The 27,857-nt window shown below is 51.6% G+C and overlaps 1 protein-coding gene across 2 annotated transcripts in view; it reads right to left on the bottom strand.

Annotated features, from left to right (window-relative positions):
- The window catches only part of MAP2K7 (mitogen-activated protein kinase kinase 7), an 849,076-nt gene that overhangs the window by 744,637 nt on the left and 76,582 nt on the right, over positions 1-27,857 (bottom strand). Inside the window, exon 2 of one of the 2 annotated variants that reach the window (XM_069603992.1) lies at positions 1,415-1,462. The exons of the other annotated variant lie outside the window; for it this stretch is intronic. Coding sequence (XP_069460093.1) covers positions 1,415-1,462 — 48 coding nt within the window. The remainder of the gene's footprint in view (positions 1-1,414; positions 1,463-27,857) is intronic. 2 annotated transcript variants of the gene reach the window in all.

Below are 27,857 nucleotides of genomic sequence, written 5' to 3'. Positions count from 1 at the left end.
AGAGCGAGGGCATTAAGAGGTTGTTGGGAAAGGGATACGGTAGAAAGGAAGAATGAAATGTTTACAGAATAAGAAAATAGAGGAAGGGGAGTAGCACATGGGAGAAAAACAAGGAAGTGATGGGGTACATGGGAGGGAAGTTGTTGAGAGAAACAGGGAGTGGGAAACAGGAACGGAGAAACAATGTACAGTTGGATGAGACGTATAAGAGTAACTTGGGGCCATAGTGATCACGATGTTACTCAAGAGAACCAACAATTGATGGCAGAGCACACGTTTCTCGGGGCGCGTTCTAGACAGCTATAGCTAAGGGAACCTGAACTTCCGCACACTCTTTAGCCATACAAATCCTTGTAACTAAAAATGCTCAAATAGAAAATCTAATCCATGGGTCAATGGGGACCTACTAAGGAAGTGTGGCGCATTTCCCATTTTGGAGATACTGCAAGCATTCCTGCTCTTTGTGGCAATTAGGAAGGGGGACCGAGGAAGTTCTCTTATAGGCAAAATGCCCGGAGTAAATTCATCTGGCAAAAAGCAGTTTTCAAGGTCCAAACTGTGTTCGTTTCATAACTGCATGAAGTAAATTGAGAGAGAGAGAGAGAGAGAGAGAGAGAGAGAGAGAGAGAGAGAGAGAGAGAGAGAGAGAGAGAGAGAGAGAGAGAGAGAGAGAGAGAGAGAGAGAGAGAGAGAGAGAGAGAGAGAGAGAAGTGGGGAGAAGATCGAGAGAGAGGGGGTGAGGAGAAGAGCGAGAGAGAGGGGGGAGAAGAGCGAGAGAGGGGGGAGAAGGGAGGGAGGGGGAGAAGAGCGGGAGGGAGGGGGAGAAGAGCGATAGAGGGGGAAGAGCGAGAGAGAGGGGGAGAATAGCGAAAGAGATAGGGGGGAGAAGAGCGAGAGAGAGAGAGAGAGAAGGGGCGACGGAGTGGGGGAAAAGTGGGGGAGAAAGGGCCGCGGGCAGCGACAGCAGCAGTACTGACAAAGGAGTCACAGTGACAGAAAATTCAGAATATATGAAAAACTGGGGGCAGGAGTACCAGGTTTAAGTAGAAACTGTTCAGGGGAAAGATGGCCAAAGACAGGGAAAACAGAAAGAACAGAAAATACTGAGAGAAAGTAAGGAATGTTTATGAGAGGAAACATCAGGTGTATTCAATCTGTTCCATCAACTAATTTAACACAGCAGGCACAATACAGTTTCCAGGAATCCAATAACGGGGGGCGGAGGGGTGCATAATATCCTCTTCCCACAGCTTTGCTACACTTTCACTGGAACAGAAAGTGTAAATAGTAGAGGGAGGGGGCAGCGAGTACAAGAGGGAAAATAAATGTCACAGGCATGGCATATGAGGTAGTGAGGCAGCAGCCTTTGATAAAGCAAGAGACACCAAGCAGCAATGATAAAAAGTTCTGGTACCTGCTCGCAGGGATGGAGCGGGGGCTGGGCTTAGAGTGACCACAATAACTGGATTAGGGGAACAGAAACAAAAAAACAGAATAAATCACAACAGAAAAAAAAACTGCTTTGTCAAAAATAACCCAAAAAGGAAAATAATGTAACTCTTAAGCAGACACATGAGGCTTGCAAGCAATGAGAAAGATCCCACCAGCAAAGATGGAGCGGGAAAAAGGTGGGAGCAAACACTGGAAAGGCATTTTCAGCACTGGGAATCAGGATGGCAATTTATGTGAACTGCACTGTGCACTATTAGCACACCTTTTAAGAGTTACGGATGAGGGATTATAGGTGTGGGGTGGAAAGGGAGCAATCCTTCAAGTTCTGTGGGTAGAAAATGCAAGAACCATTGAAAGATATTGAAGCACCCCCGCCCCAACTGCTCTGCCCTTTTAAAACCGGGTAATACTACAATACTAGTACACCACGAGTGTGTTCCCACTCCCACCCAATAGGAGGCGGAGACAACTAAATGAGATGCTTGGCACAAGGAAAGACTAACGATCTGCCCAACAGCTAGTGTCCTCAATGAAAAGGGCAACGGAAATAGTACAGTGGCCAAACCATCTGGACAAAGCTGGATGCAAGAGAAGGGAGATGATCACTCATTAAAAACACTACATATTGAACATATTAAACCAAACATATGTTTTACATAAAGCATACGCTCTCGTCATAATGGTTTATATACATTTAAAATTATTACAGACACGAAAATAAAAATCACATTTTCGTAATACCATTATTGCAAAGACTCTAGGTGCAATGGTCCTGATACATACAATAAGCATGCACTGTAATGGGCTGGCAGGCCAACCCTGTCTCTGACCACTATCTGATGTACGGTTCCTAAATCTCCATTAGAGCCAATGATGAGCACACGCCACTGTGGGCAGTTTAAAAAACAAAAAATATATCGACACCACTTAATCTTATTCATATTAGGAGGCTGAATAGACAGCAAGCAGTGAGCCAGTATGGCAGATTAAGTCGGTAGCAAAGTTGGCTGAATCGGTCAAATGCCATTTTCTTTGAACGGCAGAAGAAGAAACTTCAAACTGTACTTGTCACTGAGATGCCACACAAAGAAAAATTGAAATTCTTGTAGCAGTCTAATCAGGTTACTCACCATAGTGACCACCTTACTCCTAGTGCCTAGTCCATAGTCCCCCTTTCCTCCATACTTATTGGACATTCCTCCGTCCTGTGGGACGGGACCGGAGCACTTTGTAAAAGCATCAAAATTTTGCTAAAACTTTAGTCTTTCCTCTCTTTTACGCAGGGTACTGCATGCGGCCCTAACCCCGCCCTTCTTAGCTCAGCCCAGCGCATCGCCCATCAGTCCTTTTCTGACATTTAAGCAATAATAGAGGAACCTTATTAGAACGGACGGCGGGCGGGCATATGGAGGAAAGGGCACTAGGAGTAAGGTGGTCACTACGGTGAGTAACCTGGTTATACTCCTACGTCCCATCCCCTTTCCCCCATACATCTGGGAGATTCCCCCAAGCACTCCTCACAGGAACAACGGGTGGATGGAAAACTCCTTACTGAAAATGTTTCTTCAGCACAGCCTGGCCAAACTGAGCGTCAGATCTGGAGCTTAAGTCCAGACTATAGTGTTTGCAAAACGCCAATGGGGAGGTCCATGTAGCTGCCTTTGTGATGGTCTCCCAGGGGACATCTTTCTGAAAGGCAACTGCAGCTGCCTTGCCCCACACCAGGTGTGCATGAATTCCTTTAGGAGGTTGGAGACCCTGAACAGTGTAAGACTCCATAATACAGGCAGCGATCCATCTGGAGATAGTCAGTCGCCTTAGAGGCCTGTCTACCTTGTGGATTGCCAAAGGGCACCAATAGCTGAGAAGAGCTCCTAAACTCAGATGTTCTGTCCAGATAGAATTTAAGAGCCCTTCTAACATCCAAACAATGCAATTTCCGCTTCTGAAGCTGGGTTTGGAAAGAAGACATGCAGGGATATTGACTGATTCAGATGGAAATCAGAGGCCACCTTTGGCAGGAAAGGAGGATTTGTCCGTAGCACCACCTTATCCTTGTGGAAAACCAAGACGGGATGCTCCACTGACAGAGCTTGGAGCTCACTCACACGCCTTGCTGAAGTAACGGCAACCAAAAAAAAAAAGACACCTTCCACGAAAGGTGCTTAAGGTCCACCGTGGCCATTGGTTCGAACGGCTTATGGCACAACGCCGTAAGGACCACATTCAGATCCCACGTCGGGTGCAGCTTGCGAACCGGAGGGTAAAGAGGCGTCAAAGCCGCGAAGTGTCTCTTAATCACTGGATTTGACAGTGAATAAGAACACTGGTCCGTGGATAGATAGGCGGCTACCGCCGAAAGATAAGTTCTGCATGACAGACCCTGAATGCCCGATTCTGCTAAGTGAGACAGCACCATGTCAATCGTAGCCACCCTGGGGTCCAGCTGTTTGTCTAAGCACCAATGACAAAACCGAAGCCATTTGCTTCTATACTGGGACCTTGTCGAGGGCTTCCTGCCTGCCTGGATAATGCGCATGTTGTCAGCAGATTGAGATGCTCTTAAGACCTGAACTCAGGCACCAAGCCGCCAAGCTGAACGATTGTGGGGAGGGGTGCCACAGCTGTCGATCACTCTGGTGAAGCAGATCGGGAATCAGGGAATCACCGGTAGCCTGATCGGTTCACACACCGACAGGTGTTGAAGTTCTGAGAACCAGAACCTGGCCGGCCACCATGGGGCTATGAGCAGAAGAGAACAGTTCACAGTGTTTCTCAGCTTGCAAATCGTCCGATGATCCAGAGGCAGAGGCGGGAAAGCATAGGCCCTCATGTTGTGCCAAGGAATCTCGAGAGCGTCCTCCAGAGAGGAGGCGCCCAGACCATTTCTGGAGGCATACAGAGGAAGTTTCTTGTTTGCCGATGTTGCGCAGAGGTCCACTTCCGGAGTGCCCCAACACAGGAATATCCGTGAGAAGACCGCCGCCTACAATTCCCACTCGTAGCTGACCATTATCTGCTGACTGAGGGCATCTGCCGTGATGTTCAACTGGCCTGGGATGTGTACTGCTACCAGCCAGACACCATGACGAACCGCCCACTCCCAAATCTGGATGGACAGATCCACAAGAGGAGGAGCCTGTGTGCCCACCTGCTTGCTGATGTAATACATTAACACCACATTGACCGTGCAGAAACGGACCACTTTGTTGGCAATGACCGGCCTGAACGCCTTGAGCGCTAGGAAAATCGCCAGAAGTTCCAGATGATTTATGTGAAGTAGCTTGTCTTGGGGCGTCCAGAGGTCCGAGACCTGAAGAAGTTCCAACGTCGCACCTCACCCCACCCCAGAAGGTATGAGTCCAACGTGACCGTCACCATCAGAGCGGGGTCTTGAAACCCTGCACCCACCGACAGGTTGCTGAGAGAAGACCACCACCCCAGGTCTGCTCTCATCGGAGCCGGAATCCATATCATCTTGGAGTCCGGATCCACAGCCTGACGCCAAGAACTCCGAAGAGCCATTTGCGTCCGCCTCATCTTCAGTTGAGCAAGAGGAAGAGCCAATACACACAAGGCCATGAGGCCCAGAAGCCTCAGAAACCATCAGGCCGATATGCTCTCCGACTATGCAACCATCTGACATGTGGCGAACAGATTCGCCATTCTGTCCCCGGTCAGGTAAGCTCTGCAGTCGATCGTGTTCCAGAGAAAACCCAGGAAAATCAAGTCCTGAGAGACTGTCATGGAAGATTTCCGCTAGTTCACCGACAGCCCAAGGTGGAACAGGAGCTGGAGGAGGACTGAAGATTGCAGGTGGCTTTCAACGGGCAAGGGCTGCGTAACAGCCAATCGTACAAATACGGATACAAATGGATACCCTGCAGACGGAGATAAGCTGCAATCACCAACATCATATTCGTAAAGACATGCAGTGCCGAGCTAAGGCCAAAAGTAAGCACTCAGAACTGGAAATGCTCCACTCCCACAGAGAAACGCAGGTATCTCTGTGGTGTGGATTCCAGATCGGAATATGCATATAAGCATCCTGAAGGTCCACCACGCTGAGCCAATCGCCCTTCTGTAAAGGGGACTTTATCTGACCAGGCGTATCATCTTGAATGTCTCTTGGGGGTAGGAAAAGATTGAACTGGGAAAGGTCTAGAATGGTGTGCAGGCCAGCCTGGTTGGATTTGGGCACGTTAAACAGTCAGGAGTAGAAACCCTCCCCTCGTTCCCCTAGGGCAACGGGTTCCACAGCCCTGAGATTCAGTAACTTCTGATTCTCGGCTCTGAGAGAGGGCGACTCAGACTGCTGGAAAGGAGGATTGATGGGTGGGGTAGGGGGAAGGGATAAGCGGAAGCCCGCCAGAGCGACTGACAAGACCCACCGGTCCTCGGTGATAGTCTGCCATGCCTCCCAATGAGACGCAATGCGTCCTCCCATCGGGGTATCGTGCGAGCGCAGAGAACCCTCATTTAGCTGGTTTTTCAGTGGCGGCATCACCTGAATCGGAGGAGGAGGAGCGGGAGAAACACTGACTCTGTTGCTGACTCCGGCGGGAAATTCCCTAAGAGGTATCGACTCTTTATCTTTTGGATCTAGAAAACCCCTGAAACCAGAGGTGGGCCTGGGCTGTGACAATGGTCTCTGTGTCCTAAAAGGTGGTTTTACCAGGAAAGACAAGGACTTGGAGGTCTGGGTGCTATCCTTCGTTTTGGTCAGTTCCACATCTGTTGAGGAATGAAAGAGCTCCTTGCCATCAAACGGCAGGTCCGAAACCTTGTCCTGCACCTCCTTAGTGAACTTGGTGGTGTGCAGCCAAGCCTGGCGAGAAGTATCCACTCCAAGCATAAGGCCCCGGGCATGAGGCAGCCTACAGCAGATCCTGAGCCAGGACCCTGGCAGTCCTCAAGCTTTTCAGCAGAGATGAACTCCTCAAACTCCGACAGACTTTTCCACATTTTCATATTCGCCCCCGCTAACACCAGTTCTGCATTGGCTTGATGCAATTGCAGGGCTGAGTTAACAAAAATCTTCTTTCCAAGGGAATGAAGAAGCTTATCCTCTTTGCCCAGGACCTGTGCAGCCGTCGTAGAAGAGGATGCCACGCTGGATTGCAAAGTGGCTGCAGCCACTACCGTGGAGGAGGGAGGCAGACATGACGCTAAGGCCACCTCTTCCGAAGAATTAAGCCTGTAGCGCGCGTCAATTTTCTTGTTGACGAACAGTCCAGGGTGTGGTTTCTCCCAGACTCTACAGACCTCGGCCAAAACGTCCTTCTGCAAGAACAAGCTGGTATGCTCCGAAGGAGACAAGGTGAACGCCCCCGAAAGCACACTGTACCGCGGAGCGGGTGTCTCGGGTACTGGAACATCCAAACGACATGTCCAGCACACGGTCGTGAAAGGCTCTGATGGAGCGGGGCTGGTCTTCGCTGTCCTGATCGCCCTGAGCGTCGTCCGACAGGTCCAGATCAGGCTGCACCACATCGGGCACCACAACGACCTTGTCCACTGGGGACAACGGTGGCAAGGGTGGAAGAGTAGGGAGAGGCCCCGCAGGCAAAGGCGGCGTTGGCGGAACCACCGGAGACGCAGGTGGAACCGACGGCGCAGGCGGGCATATCTCCCTAAACAAGCCTCGAAAGTACTCTTTCATGGGGTCAGAACGCATATGTTTTTTGAAACTTGCCGAAAAAGGCGTCCTCAGCCGACGATTTCGGGGCGGCCATAGGAGGCCTCTCATGAGCGTAGTAATTCCAGGGACACAGGGGAGAGGGTTGCCAAGAAGGCCCATCCCCAAAGGTGTCCACATAAATCAAGGGCGCTGATGCCGCAGTCAGCGAGACATTGTGCGAAAGGGGCATCCGGCCGTTCCGTTTCATCAAGTTTGACTGGATGTGCACAAGGAAACCGATGTTCACCTACAGAACCAACCCCTACACACCTAAAGCCGATGGCGTAGTTTAAGGGATGTATCCAAAATGGCCACCATGGTCTTGGCGGGAACAGCCGCCATTTTGTCAGCACCTGAGGAGAACTGCGACACTTGTGGAAGTGAGGCAGGGGTCCCCACAGGTGGGTCAGGGGTCTTCATTTTAGCCTTAACATAAGGAACCTCGGCCGAGCCGGTACTGTGTGCCCTAGGAAGTTTTTGTGACATGCTAACAGCCAAACTAGCCTTCACAGGAAGGACCTCGGCACTGCCGGTAAAGGAGGAATTACGGTTCGAAGCCTAAATCTTTGCCACCTCAACAGTTCTGGAGTTATCGCAAGAGCGGGAACGATGAGGAACACCTTTCACCGGCAAGGCCTTAACAGGCCTCTCAGAACTGTTGGTCACCTTAGCCTCTAAATGAGGGACCTCAGACCAGAGTCCGGTAGAAGCCTCTTCACGTCAGGCCTCGAACTTCTGTTCGGTATCAACAACCCCAACCGAGGCCTGGGGGCGCACCCCAGTACCTTTAAGGGGAGCTCCAATCAAGGAGGCCTTGGAGCGAGCTCCGGTACCCCACAACTCAGTAGAACTGGGTCTACAAACAGCCACCACAAGAGGGGCCTCAGAATGTAATCCGGTGTCAACAGGCCCCTTACGGAGACCCTCAGAGAAAACTCTGGTACACTTTTTAGGCCCAGACGGCACCTCAGGGCAAGCCCCAGTGACAGAGCCCTTGACGCTCCTCCCAGACTGGGAAGGAGTCCCCGGCCGGGGTGCCCTAAAAAGTAAGGAACTTACCCGGGCGATTCTTGTTCTCGTCGAATGATTGGAAATGCGTAAGGGGGAGCGCGCTGAAACACCTCCTCCCACCGCTCTAACCGACATTGAAGCACCCGGACCGAAAAAGAATCGCAGTAAAAACACAAGTACCACCGGTGGTCAGGACCCAAACACTCTAAACAAAGAGGATGGGGATCCGCCCTAGCGAAGCGTCGCTGACAGGAAGAACAATTCGGGAAGTCTAGCTGAAAAGGCATAGATGAACTATCACGCGATCGCAAGCGAGAACGACATTGGAAGAAAAAACCTTCCACAGATGCAAGTGCATCCAGTCCCAAACGAGCAGAGAAAAGGACTCATGGGTGATGCGCTGGGCGGAGCTAAGAAGGGCAGGGTTACGGCCGCGTGCAGTACCCCGCGTAAAAGAGAGGAAAGAGTAAAAATTTTGCAAAATTCTGATGCTTTTACAAAGTGCTCCGGTCCCGTCCCACAGGACGGAGGAATGTCCCATAAGTATGGCGGAAAGGGGACGGGGCGTAGGAGTATGTTTGTGTTATGCTTAGGAATCCAAGTGTCTAGGAGGCTATGCACAAGTATGAAAGATTTGGTTCATCCACACTAATAAGGAACAACAAAAAAAACTTCAAGGAAGCTTACACAAAACTGTGAAACTGCACCTTGGGAGTGGTGGACTGGGGTGCATAATCACAGCGTTTAAGAGAAAGGCAGATAGTACGTGCACTGCCACAGACAGAGCGTTTGAAAAGATACCACTATACGCATTTGTGTGGTCTATGCTATGAACAGATCTCGGCTCTTAATTACGTATGCTAATTCTCCTTACGGGAAACTCAAGTCTTCCTCGTCACATTACTTATGAAAGGTGCTCACATCCACTCACCACTCAAGTACCACACCCATCCTGCAAAGAGGACTTACTTCTTCCATAAATCCTCCTCTGCCTCCTATAAAGGCTCCATAGCCCCACCGCCCCCCCACCCTCCGCTGGTCTAGACATGGTGGATGAAATGCATATGCGTAGAACAGGTGGGTTAAGTAATTTGACATGGAAGAGATGCTTCAAGGGAATTACTACACTAAACGAAGACATGCATTACCTCCGTGTCCCTCTTTCTCAGCCTTTTTCTTATGGAGGTGTACCAAAGCGTAGCTCATCACAATCTAAACACTAATATCACACAGAAGAGACAAATTATCTGCAAACATCACAAAAGACATTTGTATGTGGAATGATACAAACGGACAATATCCAATGGCTGAAAGCAAAGTTCAGACCATACTGAACATAACCCTCGGATACAAGAGTTCATATCAGAATACAAGCTACCCTGGCCTGGCAATTTATTTATTGGACATTTGTATGGCGCCTATACACGCGTGTTTCCAGATGACACAAGACAACGGAGGGGAGGGGTAGATTGGTGGATGGTAGGTCGTGGGAATCACAAAAGTAGAACAACAAAAAACGACAATATTGGTCTTGTGACAATTCTACCGTGCAAGTGCATGACAAGGTGGTAAATGCAAGGGAGAAGGAGTAGAGAGAGAAGTGCAAGAGTTGGGTAACCCCATGGGCCAGGGCGGAAAGTGCTGGGTGGGCCAGGGCAGCAAGTGAGAGGGGAAATAGGGGGGAAGGGAGGACGAGTACGGTGGACAGGGACGACCAAGTTGGGCTAGTGTGCCTGAGGACTAGTGCTGGCACAGGATGCTAGGTGGACTGGTCCCTGTATGACTCTGAAGGGACCAGGCCCCAGTCGCAGATGGAGTTTGCACAGAGGGTGTGGGGGAAGAGGGTTCGGGGGGGGGGCTGGATGAAGGAAGGTCTTGGGAAATTGTGAACAAGATCTGGCTCAAGTTCGAGGGGGGTGGGAGGCCATTCCAGAGGGAGTAGCCAGCAGGGGAAAGGTATCTACCTCCCACTCTCTGCTTGGAGAAACGTTTGACCTGCAGAGAGTTGGAGGCAGAAGACAGGACTCTGGCCAGTAGGTATTTAGTAAGGGAAAGTTGGATGTAAACAGGCCCCAGGCCCCTGACAGCCTTGTGGATGATGCAAAGGTTCTTGAATTTGATACTTGCGATCACCAGGAAACAATGAGAAACAGCTGTGAGGTGAAGCCAAAGTGGCCAGTCTGCATTCAAGAATTAGCTCATCCCATGACAGAATGATGGACTAAGACTGGCAAAACGAAAACACCCTATCCTGATAGATTAGCACTGCATGACTGAGGTCCAAGAGTTTGAGCAATTTCGCATCCATTGATAACGGAACTGGAAAGACAATAAGCAATGTTGTATCTTGTTTGACATGAAACTCTTGACTTGGAGGTCCAGTGCTCAGCTCCCCCAAGACCGAATTCCTACTCCTCACCAACACCATCAAACACCCAGACAGAGACCTGGCCATCAACCATGACCTCGGAGGGTTTCACACACGAGCTCACCTCCTGCGCCAAGTTCCTTAGGTTCCAGACCGACAAACCTCTTGTTCAAGACGCACATAGCTGAGTAAACTCTTGGTATGCACTCTCCCTCCTGTGAAAAGTCAAGCCCTTCCTCCCTCCGCACAGCTTTAGATCCATTGTTCAAGCACTGGTGCTATTCCACCTGCATGGGGACAACGCCCTCCTCGAACGCCTCCCGTCAAACTCGCGTGTGCCCGAGAAGTGTTCCAAATGCAGCTGCACGCCTCATCAAGGGTCTTTGCAGATATGACCACATCACACCATCGCTTATTGACCTTCACTGGCTCCCACTGCACGCACAAATCACCAAGCTTTGCTGCATCATCTATAAGGCCCTCCTCCGCCCCCGTTAAGTCACCCAGCTATGTCGCGGAGAAACTGGGCATCACCGGCAGACAACACATCACCAGAAGCCAGGACACGGGCAAACTTGAAATCCGCTTCTGAAAAAGGGAAAGTGCCAGAAAACAAGCCTTCTCTCCCTACGACCCAAGACTATAGAACCCCCTCCCCATCAGCATCAGACTCGCCCCCCATGCTCCTACAATTCAGATAACTCAAAACCCACCTCTTCAAGGAGTCTCTCCTCCTCAACACCTAGGCCACCCCTTTCCCCCACTCGACTTGCTACATGCCGTCTGCACCTCTCCTCACCACCAACCTTTACAGCTGTACCCCTCTGCATCCTACCCTCCTGCTGTCGATCAGTTCTGTCAACTCTCAAAAGTGCTTGGTTATGCTTCTGTAATGTTGTATACCTCTAAAGCGCTCTGTTGCTTCTCTAAGCTAGATCTGCGCTCAATAAATGCAATAATAATTATTATTGACTTCTGTGAAAAGTAATGTCCGGTCTTAAAAACCAATTTGTCTTAAAAATACTTTTCTGAACACAAAGCCCTAATTTCGTCCCAATTTACGGGCGGACGTAAAGGCGACCTTGTAAGTTAAGATTTTTAGACCCACATCCAGCAAAGACCTAAAAGGGGGACATTGCAAGGATTTCAAAACTACATAAGTACCATGGTGGAAGAACCATCTTAACTACCTCGTGGGGGAATTCTGTGCAAAAGCCGGGATACATAGCCTTTAGACAGGTCTCCCCATGGCTCCTGGAACACCAATATTGCAGTCCATAAGGCTTGTGTAAACTGTAAGGCCATTCTGAAAATCTTAATGCAAAAAAGGCAAGGATGGTCATAGGGTCGCACTTGAGCCGAAGCAGCTTTATCCGCCACACAACCCAGAATGGCTCGAGTAGGATTGTAGGGTGTCTGGCCTCCTGGATTTCTATTGAGAAAGCCTATAAACAAATTAAAAAAAAACTATTCTACAGCTCCTCCCTCAACTTGACAACAGTTGAGTGCAGATGGATTCAACTCATGTAAATGAGAAGTTGGGGCCCCAGGGGGGAAGAATGGGCACAGCCATCTTACAGAGCATTGCCTAAAATGGATCCACCAAGGTTACCTCCTCTAAAGGTTCAGGAAAACCTCCCCGATAAGTGGCAACTGAGTAAATGCCAATAACATCCCCTTGGTCATCTACTTTACAAGCTTTGGGGTATGGTGTCTAAGTACAGCATTTTTGCTTTTTCACATGGTGCCAAAGAGCTTCACCACTGGTGTCCCGAACAAGTAACACATTTCAGCAAATGCTATCCAGGACAAAGACGTTTTGAGATGAGGGAAAACCCCTTGTGCTCCATTACCCGAACATGGACAATAAATGTTTTTCCCATGCCTCCACCAGAGTGTGCGCACTTCTCCCTTCCACCACCCTTCGTTGACACCTGCTAAAGGTAACTCAACTGTTAGTTTAAACTGACCGCACAGCTCAGTATCCTGTGAGGAAAAAATAAAAAGTCTGAATATTACAGTCAGTTCTTCCCAATTTCGAGGAGCGTCACCTTGCCTCAGCATACCAGAGCCACTGTGCCTACCACAACAGGGTAGCATCCCAATCTAGATCGCTGGCATCAGTTGTCAGATCTTAAGCAGCTGGTGGGGACAGAAGGAAGCTCTTGATCCATGATCTGTAGAGTTCATTGTATTCGCTCTATGGAGAGCAATGCAGGTATCCAGTGGAGAAGAATGTGCTAATACTGGATGTAGATGGTGTCATGCTCATGGCACCACAAATAGACATGTTGCCATCTTCATTTGAGCGTGTAACCAACTTTGTGGTCACTTCTGGCTTGCAAATAAGGAACAAGTTACTTACCTGTAACTGTTGTTCTCCAGCATGGGTCTGGCATGGATTCACATGCTCATGAATATTCCCCGTCGTCAGGCTGGGAATCCTCGGTAAAGAAAAAACCAGTATCAGTTTCGTTTCTGATCTGTCTTTCGTAGTAATAACCAATCACTGGTCTCTGCGTCATACTGACCACAGCCAATGACTGCCCTCTACCTAAGCACCGCCTCTGGCAGCCATCTTCAGATTTGGAAGCACGTGAAGTGGCAGTATGACCAAGTGAAGAGCCGCAGAGGGGTAGGCGGGAGGGTTCGCATGTGAATCCATGCCAGACCCATGCTGGAGAACAACAGTTACAGGTAAGTAACTTGTTCCTTCTCCAGCATGGGGTCTGGCATGGATTCACATGCTCATGAATAAAGAATACATAGCAGTACACACATGCACAACCACGGGAGGTGGCAAAGGCTCAACATTAAGCATCACATCAACTCAACATTAAGCATCTTACCTCCTCACCAGGCTCACCTCAGGCGAACAGGTTGCGCAGCACTGCTTGGCCGACCCTGGACTCCTCCCTGGAATCCCGGTCGACGCAGTAGAATTTCGTGAAGGTGTGCGTCGACCTCCACGTAGCAGCCCTGCATATGTCCAGCAGGGGCACACCAGATAGGAACGCCGTGGTAGCTGCGATCGCTCTGGTGGAATGGGCTCTCGGACGGCCAGGCAGCGGTCGGTTTGCCAACCGGTGACAGCACATGATACAGCCGGAGAGCCATCTGGAGATGGAAGCCTTCGAGAGAGCCTTCCCCTGATTGACAGGTCCAAAGTTCACAAAGAGTTGTGACATCTTCCGAAAACCCTTCGTGCGGTCCACGTAGAACTTCAGCGCTCTAGCTACATCCAGCGAGTGCAAAGTCCTCTCAGCCGGCGATGAAGGCGACGGGAAGAACACAGGTAACACCAAGGGTTCGTTGAGATGGAAGTCCGACGGTACCTTGGGCATGAAGGAGGGGTGCGTCCTGAGCACTACCCTCGTGTCGTGGAAAGTCAAGTACGGGGCCTTGCAGGAAAGGGCCTGGATCTCTCCCACTCGTCGTGCGGAGGTGATGGCCACAAGAAAAGCTGTTTTCCACGATAGAAACTTCAACGGGGCCGAGTGCAGAGGCTCGAACGGAGGTCCCATGAGCTTGGTCAGCACCACGTTGAGCTCCCACGCCGGGGCCGGAGCCTTCACCGGCGGGAACGATCTGAACAGTCCCTTTCACCAGACGATGAGACCACAAGGACGTCCGCCCCGTGGTTCTGGTGTATCGGGAGATCGCAGCAAGATGAATCTTGATGGACGCGTGTGCCAGACCAGCTTTGGCCAGCGTCAGCAGGTACGGCAGTACTTGGGGAGCCGTAATCCGTAGAGGGTTAATCTTCTGTGCGTGGCACCAGACAGAGAACCTCTTCCATTTGTGTCCGTAGCATTTAAGAGTCGAGGACGCCCTGGCCTTTGCAAGAACCTCTCTGCAATCGGCCGGTATGTCGTATCCTCCAAACTCTAGCGCTGCAGGAGCCAGGCCTGCAAGTTCAGCGACTTCGGGTCGTGGTGGAGGATGGCGCCTCCTTCCCTGGAGAGTAGATCCGCGTCCGCCGGGAGCTTGATCGGCGGGGACGCTGACAAGTCCAGAAGGTCCGGGAACCATATCTGCCTCGGCCACGCAGGTGCGACGAGGATCATCCTGCACCGTGACCTCTTGAGCTGGTTGACGAGCCGGATTAGCAGAGGCAAGGGAGGGAACGCGTAGAGGAACAGGCCCTCCCAGGGGAACGAGAAAGCATCGCCCATGCTCCTCGTCTGGGGAAACCTGCTGGCGAACCTCCGGCACTTGGTGTTCGTCGCCGTCGCGAACAGGTCGATCTGGGGTGTGCCCCACCGTCGGAAGAGGCGATCCACCAGTTCCTGCCGTAGTTCCCACTCGTGGCACGAGCGCAGCTCCCTGCTGAGTGAGTCGGCGATGGTGTTTTTTATCCCTGCCAGATGAAACGGCACCAGAAAAATCCCTTGGGCGACGGCCCAATGCCACAGGTCCTGCGCCTCCTTGGACAGCGCTGGGGACCTGGTTCCGCCCTGTTTCCTGATGTAAAACATGGTGGTGGTGTTGTCGGTGAAGATCCTCACCACCTTGCTCTTGAGGGACGGAAGGAAGGACCTGAGGGCCCAAAACACTGCACGGAGCTCCAGGACGTTGATATGCAGGGACTTCTCCGTCGGGAGCCAGAGTCCCCTTGCGTGCAGATTTTCGGTGTGCGCTCCCCACCCTTCCAGGGAGGCATCCGTGGTCACAGTCTCCTGGTGGGCTGGGGTCTGGAAGTCCATGCCCGCCGTCAGATGCGCGCGGGTGCCCCACCACCGTATCGCTCGTCGGAAACTCTCGTCGAGCTTGATCCTTTCCTCGAAGCTGCCCGTCGTCTGGATCCAGCGCGCATCCAGGAATTCTTGCAACGGGCGCATCCGGAGCCTGCACATGGGAATGAGGTAGATGCAGGAAGACATCATCCCGAGGAGGGACTTGATGGACCTCACTTTGGCCGCGTCGGCCACCAACATCCGTTGCACCTTGCCCAAGATGGTCCTGGTCCTCTCCTCCGACGGGGAGGCCAGAAGGGACACTGTGTCGAGCCTCGCTCCCAGAAACAGTGCGACTTGCGCGGGCACCAGGTGGGATTTGGCGTAGTTCACGGAGAATCCCAGGTCCGTGAGGAGTTGGACGGTCCTTGCCGTGTGGACCACGGCGAGCTCCCTCGTCTTGGCGCGGATGAGCCAGTCGTCCAGGTGGGGGTAGACGTGAATCCCCTCGCGGCGCAGCTGCGCCGCCACCGGTGCGAGGCACTTGGTGAATGGGAATGTGGAAGTAGGCATCCTCCAAATCCAACGACGATAGGAAGTCTCCTTCCTCCAGCTGACCCAGGACGTGCTGGAGGGTGACCATCCGGAACTTCTGCGCCTTGATGAACTTGTTCAGACGTCGCAGGTCTAGGATGGGGCGCCATCCTCCCGTCTTCTTCTTCACGAGGAAGTATCTCGAGTAGACTCCGGAGCCCCGAAGCCTCTTTGGGACGAGTTCGATGGCGCCCTTTCTGAGCATCGCCTTTACCTCCAGGAGAAGTTGAGGGACGTGAAGTTCTTTCCTGGCCACGGGGGGGACGCGCGGGCACCTTCTTTGAAACTCGAGCGCGTGGCCCCGGGCCAGGGCGTCCAGCACCCAACGGTCGGTGGAGATGGACTCCCACACGCTGACGAAGCCCGCCAGCCGGCCTCCCACCGGGGTGCTTCGGTGGGGGCCCGACCCCACGGCCGGTTCAATCTTGCTTGGACGCGGCCTTGCCGCCTTGACCTCCTTGGCGACGACGGCGGGGTCCGCTAGACTTGCCTCGTCCTCTGTAGGCCTCTTGCGACGACGAGCGGGCCGCTTGACGGTAGGAAGCGAAACCGCCGCCGGAACCTTTGGAGGCGCCGTTGCCTCCGCCGCTCCGAAAGGGCGTCCGTCGTTGCAGGACTCCAAGGGCCCGGGCCGTCTCAGTATCCGCCTTGATGGCCTGAAGGGAATCGTCCACTGTCTTCCCAAACAGGTTGTTCCCGTCGAAGGGCATGTCCAGGACTCTGGTCTGGACGTCCTGCCGGAAGTCCGTAGCTTTGAGCCATCCACGACGTCGAAGGCAAACGCCGTTGCCCAGCTGGCGGAACCCAGTGTCGGCGATGTCCGTCGCCACGGTGATGGCGTGGTCCGAGGCCACCTCACCTTCCTGCAGGATCTCAAGGGCCTCCGCCCTCTTGTCGTCCGGCAGAAAATCCAGCAGGGGAGCTATCTTGTACCAGAGCTCCCTGTCGTAGCGGGCCACAATAGCCAAGGCGTTGGCCGCTTTAATCGTCGTCGCTGCCGACGAGATGACTCTACGTCCCATAGCATCCAATTTCTTTCCCTCGCCTTCCGGCGGGGAAGTCGATGTGGAGGCCGCACCCCCCCCCCCCGCTTTCTTCCTGGCTGCCGCGGAGACGACGGAGTCCGGGGTAGGCTGCGCCCGGAGGCATAGGAGGGCCGTGTCCGGGACCCGGTACTTTTTCTCGTACCGGTCTCTTCTAGCTGGCGTCGTGGAAGGGTTCTTGAGGAGGGAAAGGCCCTCATCCCAAATGTCGTCCAACAGAGGCACTGCGAGGACCGTCTTCCTCTTGGCCTCGCGCCGCTGATAAAGGAAGCCTTCCTTTTTCTTCTCCTCAGGGCAGAGTTGGAAAAGCTCGGAAGCCCTGGAGATCATGGAGTGGAAAGATCCGATCTCGTCGGGCGGAGAAGCCCTGGTGGGAGGCGACGACGGAAAATCCTCGTCGTATGCCTCGTCGTCCGTACCCGTCGCTGCCGTGTCAGTCCCCGTATCATCCCCTCGGGTGGACGGGGAGGAGGGCTGGAAGGGGCGCGACGGTTGAAAAGGAGGTGGTGGATGGATCCTTCTTTTCTTGGTAGGGGGAACACCAGAAGGTCCCGGTTCTGGATCCCCCGACGGGAGAGGTTCCTCCGTCGGTAACGGTAGCCTCGTCCTTATCTCGGAGCATAAGGACTGTATGGCCAACAAAATGGCCGCCGAGTTGTCTTGCAGCGCTGGCAGAGGGGAATCCGACGGGCGAGCAGGGGCCCCGTCGGTATCCTCGACGATGTCGTCGTCGTCACCTGCGTCGGGGTCCATTCCGACGGGCTGGCCTTCTTCCACGCCTAGGCCGTGGCTTAAGACCTCGATCAGCTCCTCTTCTGAGGTTGAGGCCGAATCTACGACGACGCCCTGCCCCCCCTTCTTCTTCCCCACGGAGGGTTTCACGGGGGTCCTATCGATGGGCACAAAGGAAGACTCCCTCCGAGGAGGCAGGGAGATTCTGGGCCCTGAGGTCGCAACCACTGGTGCAGCCACCACAGGCTGAGCCAGGGCCGCCGCGACCGTTTCGATAGAGGGCTTGGTCGGATGGATCAAGGCCTTCACCACCTTAGGTGCGCTCACCGCCTTATCCTTGAGGGAGGGGGCACTGCCACGCTCCTCCTCTGCCTTAGAGCTCGACCGGGGCCTCTCCAGGAGCTTCGCCGGGTGCTCGGCCTTCCTCTTACCCAACCCAGAGCGTTGGCTCGTGGTTGATGGTGCCGGGGAGGGTGCGCCCTGCCTGGCGCCCGTAGAGCCCGACCGTTCGGCGCTCCCGGTGCCAGCGGACTCGCGGTGCTTGGCCTTATGTTGGGCCCCCGTCGCCGGGGCGCCCTCAAAGGTCTTAGAAGACCGCTCGGATTTCTTCTTCTTCTCGCCAGACGGGCTCTTACCCTCCAGCCAGTTGGCGAGACGTTGATGGCGGTCCTTCATGGTCCGTTCCGACATGTTGCCGCAAAACGCACAGTCCTTCTCCACGTGCGTCTTGTCCTCATGAAGGCAGTAAAGGCAGAAAGAGTGTTCGTCCTCCTTGAAGACGTTCTGCAGCTGGCATCCAGGGCAGACCCTGAACAGCTTTCCGGGCGTCGAGCTTCCCTTCTCCTGGGCCATCTCCGAGACCGGGCCTGAGAAGCTTCTGGAGTCCTCCGAAGTGTAGCTCGACGAAATCTTCACCCTTGAGGGGCACAGATGAATCCAACACGGGTCCCCGTTGATCGGATGTAGGATCGGTGGAGCTTGAGGCTCTTTTGACCGAAAGAATCGAAGTTTTTTGTGAAAAGCGCGAAAAATAGCACTAACGCTCGAGAGCAATAGCACGAGGATCCCAACACATGAACGTGCGGTAAAAATCTGAAGATGGCTGCCAGAGGCGGTGCTTAGGTAGAGGGCAGTCATTTGCTGTGGTCAGTATGACGCAGAGACCAGTGATTGGTTATTACTACGAAAGACAGATCAGAAACGAAACTGATACTGGTTTTTTCTTTACCGAGGATTCCCAGCCTGACGACGGGGAATATTCATGAGCATGTGAATCCATGCCAGACCCCATGCTGGAGAAACTGTGTAAAGTGTGATTAGTTACACAATCTTAGGCACAGATACTACACCAATTTTTGAGATTGTGTAATTGGAATTGCAGATCGTGGACAAGGACCAGGTTGGATTTCTCCAAACTCAGGAACCGACCGAATTTCCTCAGGTCACTAACCAGTTGTCTAGATGCAGATGGTAAAGTATAATTTGTGCATGGATAAGAGCCCCCATGAACGAACCTTCTCAATCCAAATGTTAGTGCATGGAACTGGTAATAGTTGTTCCTGAAGGCTTACCTCAAAAACCTTTGATGAGCTTTCCAGATGGGTGATGTATGTCTTTCATATCCCTAGAAAAGAGGGAATTTCCTATGCTGACCAGAGGTATGACCGGTTGTAGGAAATGTTTCTTGTATTGGAGGACTCCTAAGAATAGATTAAAATCAAATTCACCACTGGTTTCCAGTGTTAGAATTTTTTCAAACCCAGGAACAGGACTGAAAAAAATGTATGCCCCAATTTGACCTCCAGCACTGGCATCACTGTTCGGTTTGTGGTCAATTACTGAAGCCCCTGACCGAGAGCCTGCCTCTTGCTCCAATTATTTGACAGTTCTACAACAAGTTTACTCTTCTAGCTTGCGCCCTCCGATTCAGAATTTTAAGGACGCTGCAGAGAAACTGGCGTAGTATGTCAGCCTGCTACCCCCATGCTGGTAGCCATACATACATTTATCGTGTTTGTGTTTTAATGTATAGTTTGACTCTTTGCAGATTTCTTAGCACGGCTATGATGGAAATGTAAAAAAAAGCAAACACTAATCTGGTGCCAGACATCCAACTGCATCCCCCTATATCTTCAAACCAGTCACTGACGAAACTCAGTGATGGAAATGTGACAAATCTCCCTAGATTCAGAATCTGGACAAAAACAATCTTAAACAAAAAACCTCCATGCTCCAGTCACGCTGCTCCGCACACAAAAATGATGCACCTGGACTCCTTGGGGAGCACTGACACGTGTGACTAATGCGTACGCAAAAATGTGCTAAAAAACATGGCGCCGGTGTACGGCCATTTTGGACATTCACTTCCAAACCGCAATGAAAGTCTATGTTTCTGTGAGCTCAGTTAGCAGACACGAGCTCTGCCATGGCTGTGATAGTATATTTTGAAGTAGATTAACTCATTGTGGAGGATAGCTGGTGTATTGTTCGATCAAGGACGAGCCAAGAAAGGAGTCGAAGTTGTGCAGGTGCAGTGATAAGGGGTGCTGGACACAACGGGCGAGCGGGTGACAAACTGGTTTTTCAATTACTGACTGTGCTCTGTGCTCACCAGGCTTGCTGTCTGCCCTTCGGCCGGGGACGGTCGGCAACCTGAGCTGGGCGTGGATTTTTCCCCCATAAGAGAAGAGGTATCCTGGTGGTAGACAGAGAATTGGAACTCCAGGTGATTGAGTCTCGCTGAGAGGGAGGACGCTCCGCTCCAGACCCAGTTAACACGTGTGTTCTCTCTGCCAACCTGCCTTGGGACTGGGTAGGGACGAGGTGGCCGATATGAAGCTTTATCCTTTAACATGGAAGGTCAGATTAGTCGATGGAGGTGCGGCGGGTCTTCTTGTGGAGCGACGGACGCCTCAAGATTTCTGCCATTGTCACAGGAAACATTCACCTCATGGTGAGGACGGGAGAGACTCGCAAGGAACAAGTTACTTACCTGTAACAGTTGTTCTCCAGCATGGGTCTGGCATGGATTCACATGCTCATGAATATTCCCCGTCCTCAGGCTGGGAATCCTCGGTAAAGAAAAAAAAAGAAAAAAAAAAATAAGTTTAGTTTCTGAACTATCTTTCTACCAGTAACCAATCACTGAACTCTGGGTCATACTACCCCCTGTCAATGACTGCCCTCTACCTAAGCCCATCCTCCGTCAGCCAACTTCAGAATTGGTAGCACGTAAAGTGACAGTAGGACCAAGAGAAGAGCCGCAGAGGAGTAGGCGGGAGGGATCGCATGTGAATCCATGCCAGAGCCATGCTGGAGAACAACAGTTACAGGTAAGTAACTTGTTCCTTCTCCAGCATGGGGAGTGGCATGGATTCACATGCTCATGAATACAAGAATACATAGCAGTACACGCATGCACAACCACGGGAAGTGGCAAGGCTCAACATTAAGCATTTCAACAACTCAACATTAAGCCTCTCTTACCTCCTCACCAGGCTCACCTTCAGGCGAACAGGTTGCGGCGCACTGGCTGGCTGACTCTGGACTCCTCCGTGGAATCCCTGTCGACGCAGTAGAATCTCGTGAAGGTGTGCGTGGACCTCCACGTAGCAGCCCTGCAGATGTCCAGCAGGGGCATGCCAGACCGGCACGCCGTGGTAGCAGCGATTGCTCTGGTTGAATGGGCCCTCGGACGGCCGGAAGCGAGAGCTCCGACATGACGGAAATCCAAATTATATTTGAATCCTGTTTCGGAGCCACCAGCGGACCGCGAAGTCGAGCAGAGGGTACATCTTGACCCGGTCCACACCCGACTGAAATCCTGAGAGTGGCGGACCAAAACTCACGGAGATATCGGCTTTGGCAGGTTGAGCGGGAGATTGCCCGGGAGTGTGCCGCGTGGGACGTCCGGCTGGTCGGCGCCACGCGCCGCTGACACCCCGGCCAGAGTGGCATAGAGAGGTGAGGCTGCTGTGCCGCGGTCGCAGAGCTGGCCCGTGTGCGCTGCTGAACGACTGAGGTGTCTCCCCCTGGGTCCCGTACACGTGGCTGCGCGGGCAAGTGTTGCTGGCTTGTGGGCCCTGCCTTTGCGGTTATTGAGGCGATTCTGCTGGGTGAGAGCTGGTGCTCCCTGCCGTCACGCGGCGGGTGCTGGGAAGCGGGCCGTCGTCTGACGGCGTGATATCCTTTTCCCCCCGGGGCTGGGCCGTGGCTGAGGGGGCGACTCCATTTTCTGGCCTGCAGCCGGGGCGCGCCACATGTACTACATTTCCTGCAAGCTGGCGGCGGTGCCGCTGAGACAGTGAGTTGTGCGGCATTCAGCGGCTGTGGTGCAGCTCCTTTCTTCGTGGGAAGATACAGTCCTTTGTAAGTGGACGAATTAACAAGTTACCACTTGTGCCTGGACAATGGTGGCTCCGTGAAACACTAGTTTTGTGGTTACCCGGCCTGAACAAGACCACTCGACAAATATCCTCCTCCGCGGCCTCCCCCCGAGGTATAGTCCCACAGGATCTGTTGCCCCTGTCGGGCCGTGTTGGTGACCCGGCTGGAGTGGCGGACATGGGTAACACGAGGAAACAGGAAAAAGCGGCAGAGGGGACGACCGGGAAAAAGAAAGGCCCGATGGACTCGTTCACCAGTAACCAGGCAGTCGGCCATGAACCAGACCGGTCGACATCAACGGCTGAACCTGGCGTGGACAGCGGCGACAGGGTTGATCGCCTTACCACGATAGTTCAGAATGGCTTCTTATCCCTAAATGTGAAGCTAGATGACATTGTTAACACCATAGGGGCACTGAAAACCAGAGTCGACAAGGAGAGCCTCAGAATCACAGAGGCTGAAGACAGAATTGGTACAAATGAAGACACCATTGCGCGACACGATCGCGACATAGCGCAGCTTAAGGCAGGCATGAACGCGTTGCAAAGTAAACGCAAGGACCTACAATCCACATCCCGAAGGAACAATATTCGGATTGTGGGGGTTTCTGAAAAGTTCGGGAAAGGCGCAATGGAACAGAAAGTGGAAAACCTTCTTAAGACTCTTTTTGGGACAGAATCCTTTTCGAGCCAATTTCTGGTTGAGCGAGCACATCGCACTCTGGCCCCCGTGCCGAAACCCGGAGCCCTGCCGCGCACCATCATTGCCAAGCTGTTGAATTACAGAGACAGAGATACAATTCTCAGAAAGGCTAGAGAAATTTGGGACACTACAATATGAGGAGAACCGCATACATGTTTATCCGGACTTTGCTGCGGGACTACAGGCGATCATACAAGCCGGTCAAGCAGCTACTGAGGGCACGACAGGTCCCATATGTGCTAATATTCCCGGCCAAAATGCGAATCCAGTATGGAGGAAGAACACACTTTGAGACCCCGGCCGCCGCTCTGCGTATGTGGAAGCAAGTATACCCCTACCACCTAGAGGCCGTGGGCCGGACCAGAATGGAAGATCACCTCCGGGAGGTGGAGACCGGGGCCCTGCCGACTGAATCTGGTTGTGCACATATCCTCTGTTGCTGCTTTAATGATGTGTAACAGATTTCTGCTCCCGCTGGGGGGGCTCCGAGTAATCTTCGAAGCGGGTTGTGAGCCCGCTCTGGTTGCCCCGTGGCGACAACGTGGCACCCACAGGAAAGTTTCTAAAAGGTTTAAGGGTACATCGTCAAGTTGGGGTGGATGATGTGGGTGGAGGGTGGGGTTGGGGAAATCAGGAAGTTACAGAATGTGATTGCTGCCAGGGCATGTTAGGAACCTGGGATGTGGAGGAGTCTGGAGAGGGAGCATGCACTGTTGGAAGTTGCAGGTTAATTAAAACATGGTCTCTCAGGCACGGGTGCTACTCTAATGTTAGTCACTTGAGCATTGATGGTCATTACTGTATGGTACAATGTAAAAATGCAAAAAAAGGGTGACGGGCTGAAGATAAGATTAATGTCAAGGAATGTTCGGGGCCTGAACAATCCAATGAAGGTCAGAAAGGTTGGCAATTATGTCACTAGACACGGGCCTCACATTTTAATGTTACAGGAAACGCATGCACAGGGCCCAGTCAACGAGAAAATACTGGCAAAATGGGGCAAATTGTGCTACTACACAAACTATTCATCGCAGTCCAGAGGGGTCTGCACCCTCATACATAATTCTCTTAGCTTTGTTGCCAAAGGCCACTTGGCGGACCCGATGGGTAGATATGTTCTGGTCTGGGGGGAAATAGCAGGGAAACAAATAACCTTATTGAACACCTATGGTCCCAATCTGGACGATCCTGATTTTTACCTACACATGCTCGAGATCCTTGCCAAACATGATGCGACCACGGTACTATCGGGAGGGGACTTTAATGTGATATTAGACCAGACCCTTGATAGATCTACTAAGGTAACCAGGGCACCCACCAAGGCGGCACTAGTTCTGAAGCAAATTATCCCTCAACTGTCTCTAGTGGACGCCTGGAGAGTGCTCCACACAGCCAGCAGACGTTACACGTTCTACTCTTCTGTCGCCTGATAATGAGACACGTATAGATTACTGGTTTATATCCACAAACATAGCGCATACCCTACAGAATTGCGAAATCCTTCCTCGTACACTATCGGACCAATCCCCGGTGATGTTGGAGATCGTTTTGATAGATGCCTCCAGACCAACTATGAGGTGGAGAACGCAAAGAGACAAATTAAAAGAACCTAATGTTGTTGAAATCCTACACATCGAAACTTTTTTACAGACAACATTGGTTCTGTAGAGCACATATCGTCAGTATGGGAGGCTTTCAAAGTCTGGGCAAGGGGTGCCCTAATATCTAAGACCACTGGTCTTTTGAGGGAAGTGCGCCGTGAGCTGGAGGGGATGGAGAAAGAGTTGAACGCACTAGAAGAAATCTACAGCCGCACGCATGGTGGAGACACCCTGGCTGCAATATCTAAGTTACTTAGGGATTTTGACCGACTGGCAATAAGGGAAGTACAATCTACAGCAGCCCCCACCAGGGCTCACAGATACGGAGAAGGAAATAAAGCAGGGAGAATGTTGGCCAACTTGGTTAAGCACGAACAACATATGACCCCGATTACAGCGATCCAAACGGCACAAAACGAAATAACAAGTGAACAGGAAATAAATGATGAGTTTGTCCACTTTTACAAAAATTTGTAAAAGAATAGAGATGGAAAATCCCCCGATGAGATTAAAAGAGATCTTGCTATGCTACATCTCCCCACAATCCCAGAAGAAAGCAAACTAGCACTCGAACAACCTATCGCTGCAGAGGAGCTTACTGAGGCGATAAAGGGGCTCACGTCTGGAAAGGCACACGGCTCGGATGGGCTCGGTGCTAAATTCTATAAGGAATTACAGTAAGAATTGGTACCTGTGCTCTTAGAGATGTGGGGAGAGGCTCTGGGGAAACAAATGCTGCCCTGACAATGCGTGAGGCCATCATTACAGTGTTGGCCAAACCCAGACGCCCACCACAAGACATGTCATCCTATAGGCCCCTGTCCCTGATAAACGTAGATGCCAAAATGTTCGCGAAGGTGCTGGCGAATCTCCTGTTACCCATAACACCTACGCTGGTTCATGCAGATCAAAGTGGGTTTATTCCCCATAGGTCCACTGCCCTAAATTTGCGTAGGCTATTCGGCATAATGTCACAAATCAACCCGAGCAAGCAGTCGCGGTGTCCCTTGACGCCGAGAAGGCATTTGACTCAGTTTCCTGGGAGTACCTCTTTTTGGTGCTGGAGGTGTTTGGGGTGGGCCCCCAACTATATCAAGTACGTCAGGCTGCTGTACACAGCCCCGGGTGCAAGTGTGTGCACGAATAGAACTATATCCGAGCTGTTTGAACTGGGACGTGGCACCAGACAGGGGTGCCCCTTCTCCCCTACTTTGACAATAGAGCCCATGACGATACCTTGTTGTACGTCCGCGAACCAGACAAAAACATTGTTCCTATTATGGCAGACATCAACGAATTCGCTGAGTACTCTGGGTACACGGTGGACAATGCTAAATTAGAAATGTTCCCGCTCACCCCATCCACAAACCACCCGGCTCGGATGTGCGGCCTTAAGTGGTCGGAGCGACACATCAGATACCTGGGAGTCCTGGTTTCAAGTAATAGACAGACCCCGTATGCTGACAACCATGACCAGACGCTACAAACACTCCATGCCAAATTACAGACCTGGAGACACATGCCAATCTCACTACACGGTAGAATTGCCATTCTTAAAATGATTGTACTCCCAAAATTGCTATACCCATTTGTAAACATACCTATATGGCCGGGTAAGGAATTTTTCTCTAAACTTCGATCCATGGCAGTATCATTCCTTTGGAACGGGAAGGTGGCTAGGATTGGGTGGGAAAGATGACAGAACCATATGAAATAGGGGGAATAGCAGCACCAGATTTTGAGCTCTATTACATGGCAGCACAGGCGCAGTTCGCAAAACATTGGTATGACGAGACGGACAATTCACCCCACATGTGGATAGAGGAGTACACTACTACACCCACAGACGTTAGATCAGTTATCTTTGGTATAAGGACTCATGTGAATTTGACCCTGTTAGCTGCACAGTGAGAGCATGGGCGGGCCATATACAAGAAACTGGACATGGAGATCCCCTGTAACCCTGAGGCCCCGTTATGGAAATATCCAAATATTCCCCCCACATTCGACATCAGCATCCAGGAAGCCTGGGACCCCGATACAGAGATGAAGGTGGGAGATTTGTACATAGGCGGGAAGTTTGTGACCCTTGCAGTATTCTTGAGGGGTGTGGGAGGAGGATCCCTCCAAACATTACAGTACTATCGGATGAGGTCTGCATTTCAAGCACACTAGCCATCCTTCCCCGATGAACTCCACGCCCACCCGTGCACACAACTGGTTACAACACAAGGGGGGCTGGGAAGATCCAAGTTGTATACAACGATACAGACCCATACTCCTACGACCAACCAAGTGAAAGAGAAATGGGAAGCCGATATGAAAATGCTGATTCCTGAAGAGAAGTGGGTAAGGTACTGTATGCTTACAAGAAGGGTGTCCCTCAATGCGGGATTGCGCCAAATACACTTTAAAATCCTTAATAGACTGCACTATACCCCGGCCACAATTGCTAAATTTACGCCAGGTGATACAGGTGACTGGCCCAAATGTAAGTCCCCGCAAGCGGGATCCTATCATATGTACTGGGAGTGCCCGGTTGTGGTTTGATCCTGGGAGAGGGTTGCAGCTACGCTGACAGAATTTACACAAATCCCCCCCGTAGCTGGCCCCCCAAAAATACTTGTTCGGGGATATTGGGCAATGCTCCGAAAAAAATCAGAAGGCCGTTTAATGTGTCATGTGCCAACGCCAACAAATATATACTGCAATCATGGAAAAGCCTGAACTCCCCTACCATGACTACCTTTTTACGTGAATTAACCTATGCAAATGAATGCAAGGAACAATATGTGCTAACCCAACCGAGCATGAGCCGACCAAAGGACATCTGGAGCCCCTTCAGGGCGTATCTATGTGACCTGCCCTCGCATAACGAAACAGCTATGTAGACTGTAAATTATTGAACTTTTGATGAAGACATTGTTGTATATAAGACCATGTGATGTATTGATTGGGTGCCACTGTAACTGCTGAGACCTTAATAAAAAGTTGTTTAAAAAAAAAGATGCAAGTGGCCCAGTTGAACGTTGGGTGCTGGAAAATGGATCTATTAACTAGAGAAAATGACAGGAGGTAACATGTTAGCTATAGGAGACATTAAAGGTCTCCTTGCAGCCATCCTTGGGGAAAAGAGCTGATGGCATTTGGTCTAAAGCAGGATACGCAGGAGTTACCACGCAGAACATGGCACACAATGGAGTGCCATTTAATAATTGTACAGCAGCGGTGTGAAAAGCGATTAGAGTGTAGTATCCCGATACGTCAGATATGGGAGGTATAATGGCACGAAAGATGCAGGAAGGGGAAGATCCGCTTGCTTGCTTGCTTACATTCAACATTTTTTAAGAGCAGTGGTCTTTAGAAATGCAAGAGCCATGGGGGAAATCTATACTGGTGTTTTATCATATTTTATGTTGGGGTTTGCCAGAGCAAGTACAGAGAAATCTTAAGAAATTGGTGGTTATGGAAGCAAAGCCATGCCCAGAAATCCAGCTGACAATCGCGCATCATTGCCGATCGTTGCAACAGAAAAACAAGAAAGGATATTAGAAAGGTAGAGGAAGCCATACTAGTGCAGAAAAAATTTGTCTAAATATGCCAAAGAAGGGG

Source organism: Ambystoma mexicanum, chromosome 3q (assembly GCF_040938575.1).
Source record: "Ambystoma mexicanum isolate Mex_15411 chromosome 3q, UKY_AmexF1_1, whole genome shotgun sequence".
NCBI lineage: Eukaryota > Metazoa > Chordata > Amphibia > Caudata > Ambystomatidae > Ambystoma > Ambystoma mexicanum.
The sequence above is the reverse complement of the archived record's forward strand: the minus strand, read 5'-3'. Positions and strand labels throughout refer to the sequence as shown.